The 6,621-nt window shown below is 43.9% G+C and overlaps 3 protein-coding genes across 4 annotated transcripts in view; all 3 read left to right on the top strand.

Annotated features, from left to right (window-relative positions):
• Positions 1 to 6,621, top strand: part of HOXB5 (homeobox B5) — a 24,543-nt gene that overhangs the window by 6,192 nt on the left and 11,730 nt on the right. The window lies entirely within an intron of this gene.
• On the top strand, positions 1,337 to 2,964 carry HOXB8 (homeobox B8). Of its 2 annotated transcripts, none has more exons than XM_018565976.1 (2): positions 1,337 to 1,765; positions 2,070 to 2,964. In XM_018565976.1, exons 1-2 carry the CDS (start codon positions 1,345 to 1,347, stop codon positions 2,378 to 2,380), a joined length of 732 nt encoding a protein of 243 aa, XP_018421478.1. In that variant the 5' UTR covers positions 1,337 to 1,344; the 3' UTR covers positions 2,381 to 2,964. The 2 variants fall into 2 exon arrangements, with proteins under 2 accessions (XP_018421478.1, XP_018421477.1); XM_018565975.1 differs by having other exon boundaries at positions 2,067 to 2,964.
• The window catches only part of HOXB7 (homeobox B7), a 3,211-nt gene continuing 1,796 nt past the window's right edge, over positions 5,207 to 6,621 (top strand). Inside the window, exon 1 of the mRNA XM_018565978.1 lies at positions 5,207 to 5,733. Within this exon, the coding sequence (XP_018421480.1) occupies positions 5,331 to 5,733 (403 nt within the window). The 5' untranslated portion in view covers positions 5,207 to 5,330. The remainder of the gene's footprint in view (positions 5,734 to 6,621) is intronic.

Here is a 6,621-nt window from a genome sequence, read left to right as displayed (position 1 = left end):
AGAAAGAAAAGATAGATAGATAGATAGATAGATAGATAGATAGATAGATAGATAGATAGATAGATAGATAGATAGATAGATAGATTATGGAAGTATAAAAATATATATAAATAGATAAAATAAGAACAGATAGATAGATAGATAGATAGATAGATAGATAGGTAGATAGATAGATCAGAGGCTTGGAATCCTTGTTGTGTTCAGCTGTTCCTGGTATGCCTTTCCAATAAGATGCATCCTCGAGTGGAAACGCTTAAATACAAATAAAACACAAAATAAACCCCAAGAAAAGCAAAGGAAAGAGTTCCTCCGAAAACAATAATGATTTTAATTCAGTATTGACACTTGCAGCATCTTGCAATAATGCGCAAGGTTTCAATCGAAGCTGCTGTTTTATCGCAGTAATGGAAGAGACTCGTAAACTGCTAACGCTTTTTATATTCTGCGACATAAACAACATCAACATCTCGGCTTTATAGCCTTTTATAGTTCGCTAAACAGTTTACAGGCTTTTTTGGGGGGCGATTACAAACGCCATGGTTGACGTGCGAGCAGCACCAAACCTTTATCAATAATAGGGGAATTGATCATTAAAATGTTAAATATGACTGGCTCGTTTGTTGTAAAATATGTTTAGCCTAAGAAACTGTATGATTTGATAACTTGTATTAAAATACCAATTACATTTATTGGACCTCTAAAAACTCGTCGCAATTAAATCGTGTACTTTTACCGTTTTCTAAACCGACCCTGACATTTAAAAAGGCTAAAACTGCCTCGTTAAAATTTCCAAATTAACGACTAAATGTCCCTCTCTTTAATTTCCAGCACTCCCCAAAAATCAATCTTTGGGGTGGGCTAGGTATGTGATTTGTTGTGAAGAAGAGATATCTCATTAGAGGAGGTAGTTAAACATATTTAATCCGTATATTTTCTCCACCTCTCCCCCTCTCTGCTCTATCTCCTCTTCTCCTCTCCCTATCCTGCGCACAGTCCGTGTGGAGCCCAGGAAGCCAATAGGAGGAGGCTTTGGTAATAGATGCAAATGTTCGTGAAAAGACGCTGCAAAATATGAAACAAGTCATTTGCTGCGAAGTAAATCACTGAAACTGTTTATGAACTGGCAATCCCTTCTTGGAAATGTAAAGGGAGAAGTCTTTTAAGTGGTATTTTTTTTTTAATATACAAAAAAAAACAAGGGATGCAATATCATCCAGGCATAGACTTTTGATTGTACCTTTCTTTTATATTCCTGGAAATCACAGACACACCAAGCCAGGATCTTTTTTTGCTGCTTCTTTTCCCCCTTTTGTTTTGTTAAAAGCATTAAAGAAAAAAAAAGAAATGAGTTCCTATTTTGTCAATTCACTCTTCTCCAAGTACAAAGCAGGGGAATCTTTGCGCCCCAATTACTATGATTGTGGCTTTGCCCAGGACCTAGGAGGCAGACCAACAGTGGTGTATGGACCCAGTGCTGGGGGCACTTTTCAACACCCTAGCCAAATTCAGGACTTTTACCACGGAACGTCGTCCCTTTCCTCGCCCCCTTACCAGCAGAATCCCTGCGCTGTAACCTGTCATGGGGACCCCAGCAGCTTCTACGGATACGACCCTTTGCAAAGGCAGAGCCTGTTCAGCAGCCAGGATTCGGATCTAGTGCAATACACCGACTGTAAGCTGACCTCAGCCGGCCTGGGGGAAGAAGCAGAGAGCTCAGAGCAGAGTCCTTCACCCACACAGCTCTTTCCCTGGATGAGACCACAAGGTGAGCAAAAAGTGGCAAAGTAAACCATAAACTGACCCAAGCACTTTACTGTTTTATGGGGGGCTAATCTTTACTGCTGGACACTTCCCCCAGCCTCATTTCCCAACCCTTTGTAGTGTGTCACTAAAGGAAATCCATGCATTGCTTTTATTTATTTTCTCTTTTTTTGGGGGGTTATTTTTGTTCCCTTCTGATTACTGCTTTCGCTGTCCTTTCCCTTTGTGTGTGTCCTCCTGCTGCTGCTGCTGCTGCCTCTGCTGCTGCTTACAACCCTTCATCCTTGTCCTTTTCTCCTCCTCAGCAGCCGCTGGACGCAGGAGAGGTAGACAGACCTACAGCCGCTACCAAACCCTGGAGCTGGAGAAAGAATTCCTCTTCAACCCTTACCTTACCCGCAAGCGGCGGATTGAGGTGTCTCACGCTTTGGGACTTACGGAGAGACAGGTTAAAATTTGGTTCCAGAACAGGAGGATGAAATGGAAAAAGGAGAACAACAAAGATAAGTTCCCCAGCAGCAAATGTGAGCAGGAGGAACTGGAGAAACAGAAAATGGAGAGATCACAAGACACTGATGAGCCTCTGGATGGACAAAAGGGCGAGAAGAGCCTGGACTGAGAAGCCCCCATTGATAAAGCCACTTGTCTCCAGCTCTCCCCTGCTGTCGTCCAATGTTCCTGGAATTAAGATACGGAAGGGGGCACAATGTTGCTGTAAAAGATGTAGCTGTAAATCGCCCCTTCTCTGTAAACTCATCCTGTTTGATACCTAAATGACCGGTGCCCCTAAGAACCAGGAAACCTGCTGTCTTCCTACCTGGTAGGGGAAGGGGGGAGGTGGGGGGAGAGGAAATGACTTTCTAGTGTCTGTGTATAACGCAATAGCTTTTGTGGATCATAACTTGGGGGTTTTGTTTTTTTTTGGTGGGGAAGGTTTGCTCTAGAAGTTTTTGTGTGCACTATTTCTCTATGTGGTTTATTGTATTTTCTTTCTATAAAACAACAGACAAAAAAACAGACCAACAACATGAAACTGCCTAATTCAGCTGTAGTCCCCCCTCTCTAACACATTGCTAGATGCCCCCTCTTGTTTTGTCCCTGGCACCCCGCATTCTCTGTGTGTGCGAGGATGTAGTTAGCATGCGCCCAGTGAAAAGCCACTTGTGATTTTTTAGGGTTACTGTGAACAGACTGTATACTGTATACGTGAATTCCTTTTATTTGGTGGGTAGGGGGGTGTCATTCTCTATTTTATGGTTCTGCACACTTTTGTCCTATTGTCTAAACATGGAAACGGCGGAAGAAGGAGTTACAATAAAGTTTACAAGAGGGACTGTGACATCATGCGTTTTGATGCTTCCCTTCCTCCTGGGAGATGGGTTGAAAAAAAGAAATAAATGTCATTTGTGTGTTCTGTACCATCCTTGAATCTATATGGGTTCCTAGAGACAAGAGGATGGTTGTGTTTAGTAGGGGGTTCGGGAGATGTTGGCAGACACAGTAAAACAGATGAGCTCTAGCCATAAATGTGTCCTTGTTGTGGATACTCATCATGAGATCCAGGTCATCCAGTTCTGTGTTTAAAGTTGTGGATCTCAAGCCATTTCACGAGTATCAGTACACAACTCATCTGAGTTAACCAGCTCCGTGGAAGGGAATGAGCAGCCGGTCCTTCTGGTATAACAGGGGCTAACATGAATATCAAAAAGTAGGCTTCTCATCTGGGTTCAGGTAGGTGTTAAGGACCAAAAGTGAACCCTGTATGTTTGTAAGCTTCTCCTCTGGGTCCAAGTAGGTGTAAGGGCCAAAAATGAACCATGTATGCTTGTAGGCTTATCCTCTGGGTCCAGGTAGGTGTAACGATCAAAAAAGACCCCTGTATGTTTGTAAGCTTCTCCTCTGGGTCCAGGTAGGTGTAAGAATCAAAAGGGACCCTTGTGTCTGTTTGTAGGCTTCTCCTCTGGGTTCAGGTAGATGTAAGGGCCAAAAGTGAACCCTGTATGCTTGTAGGTTTATCCTCTGGGTCTAGGTAGGTGTAAGGATCAAATGTGAACCCCTGTATAAAGAGCAAATCATTTCAGACGTGTAGGTGTGGATCATAACTTGGGGGTTTTGCCTGTATGTTTGTAGGCTTCTCATCTGGGTTCAGGTAGGTGTATGGAGCAAAATTGACCCCTGTATGTTTGTAGGCTTCTCCTATGGGTTCAGGTAGGTGTGAGGATAAAAACGGACCCCTGTATGTTTGTAGGCTTCTCCTCTGGGTTCAGGTAGGTGTAAGGACCAAAAGTGAACCCCTGTATGTTTGTAGGCTTCTCATCTGGGTTCAGGTAGGTGTATGGAGCAAAATTGACCCCTGTATGTTTGTAGGCTTCTCCTATGGGTTCAGGTAGGTGTGAGGATAAAAACGGACCCCTGTATGTTTGTAGGCTTCTTCTCTGGGTTCATGTAGGTGTAAGGATGAAAACGGACCCCTGTATGTTTGTAGGCTTCTCCTCTGGGTTCAGGTGGTGTAAGGATAACAATGGACCCCTGTATGTTTGTAGGCTTCTCCTCTGGGTTTAGGTTGGTGTAAGGATAAAAATGGACCCCTGTATGTTTGTAGGCTTCTCTTCTGGGTCCAGGTAGGTGTAAGAAACAAACCGGACCCCCTGTATGTATGTGGATTGCAAGCTCTTTGAGGGATGTGGACAGAGGGCAAGAAGGGATGTAGACGGACAAGCCTATGCAAGTGTACAGTGCTGTTTAATAAAGTGGGGCTATAGAGATAAATGGTGATTATAATGATGATGATGCTGGTAATATACAGCGCGGAGGGTGGTTAGAGGTGATCCACAGAGACAGATCCGACTAAGGTAAGTGCATTCTTAATTATAGCCCATAGTAGTAGAGGACAATTGCTCTCTCCAGCACGAGACTCTCGTATTGATGATCCGCTGGCATCTGCAATTTGAATGCCCATCCTGAGCACAGCAATAACATGCAATCACAGCTAAGAGGCACAATTCTTCCTCGGCTGGATGTTTTGGTCTTTTTGTGGTTTATCTGCCGGTCCAAGTCTGAGAGGCATTACGCACGATCCATTAATAACTATGGCACAGATAGCGCAATCTCACAGAACGCAGACAGGAGCGTTAGAGCAAAATCGATACAGAAATAAATAGGTTTCAGTCTTATTTTTTTTTCTTCTTCTTCTTCTGCCGGAGAATTTGAGCAAGCAGGTTTTTATCTCGCACGCCTTTTTGTCTCATTTGAAACAGATTACAGCTTACTTATCGACTACATTGCAATTTCCCTTTAAAACATAGATCTTAGAGGGTTAGAGCCCATCAAATATTTATCATATTTTATAAATCCAGCACTACAACAATTTTTTTTTTCCACATTACAAGAGCTGTGGGAAGCTCGGCCTGGATTGGATGGTGGAAAATCACGTGTGTGCCAGTCACATGGTCTGGGAGGAAAAAGGGGTCCTTTTTGGTGTAAATCTGGACTCTAATTCTGTAATATATCACGGTACCTCGTAAAACCGACACTAAAACGTCCCGGCCTACAAATCATCCGGCCAAATTATGAGTTCATTGTATTATGCGAATGCTTTATTCTCCAAATATCAAACTGCAAGTTCTGTTTTCCCATCCGGAGTGTTCCCAGAGCAAACTTCGTGCGCCTTCGCATCCAATAGCCAGCGCACGGGCTATGGCTCGGGGAGTGGGGCGACCTTCCCTGGATCCATGGCCGGGATATACAGCACTGGGAGCAGCCTGCACCCCCAGACCCCGGCCATGTACCCCCCTTCCAGCTACGGGCTGGAAGCCGCTTCCTTTAACATGCACTGTTCTCCGTTTGAGCAGAACCTCTCTCTAATGTGCTCCAGTGATTCCTCCAAGCAGAACTGCACCAAGACCGAACAGAGAGACTCAGAGCTGCAGAATGAGAGCAACCTCCGAATTTACCCCTGGATGAGAAGCACAGGTAAGACACTGAGAGCTGAAGGAAGAGGGAGGGAGGGAGGAGAGGGCACCTCGGGGATACATGGCAATCATTACATGGCGCCTGGGATTAATCATAGCTCCTCTCTATGGCGTCCTTCTTCAAGGGGTTCACTGCACAATGGCTGGGACCCCGCGAGCCCCTTCTCTTCTACTAGCCTAGTCTTCTAGCCAGCTCAGAGCATGACACACGCAGACTTTGGGGGATAGAGCCACAGACCTAACCTAATACTGGGCTGGAGATTTAGAGGCGCAGGAACTGTTCAGAGGGTATTTACAGGGACTGGGGAAGTTGACAAGCAAAACAAGCGTGCACCATAAAACCACTGCTAAGCTGCTATGCAAATAGGAGCCGGGGATGATACACGATGTGGAAATGCCCTGTATTTACTGTGAGGTGTCAGCTCAGTGAATGTGCAATAAGTGGCTGACAAAAGAGAATTAGATTCCCAGCAATTCACTGGCTGAATTATGCTGGAATGGGGGAACATAACTCGCTGCCCGGTGTGTATACTCAGTAAATCTATGTATAAAATTATCATTTATCTATCTATCTATCTATCTATCTATCTATCTATCTATCTATCTATCTATCTATCAGACATCATCAACTTCTAAACTTCTAGGACTGTTTATTCATGTGCATTTACGTGATGAAAATTCGTGACATAACACCTTTCCCCCAAGAGGAACTACATGTAAACTATAATAGTTATAGGCTGGTCTTTTTTTACATTAGTAAGCCTCTCTATGCTTATGGGACAGTCATTATTATCAAGTCTTCATCTTGACGAATTTTAATATGCTAAAAAAATAGGGGGGGGGGGGTCTGTTACAGTGACAGCTGGAAAGTCAGTTGTCAATAACAAAG

The sequence above is a fragment of the Nanorana parkeri genome, unplaced genomic scaffold (assembly GCF_000935625.1).
Source record: "Nanorana parkeri isolate BGI_ZX_2015 unplaced genomic scaffold, ASM93562v1 scaffold905, whole genome shotgun sequence".
Lineage (NCBI taxonomy): Eukaryota > Metazoa > Chordata > Amphibia > Anura > Dicroglossidae > Nanorana > Nanorana parkeri.
This window is presented reverse-complemented; position numbering and strand designations above follow the sequence as displayed.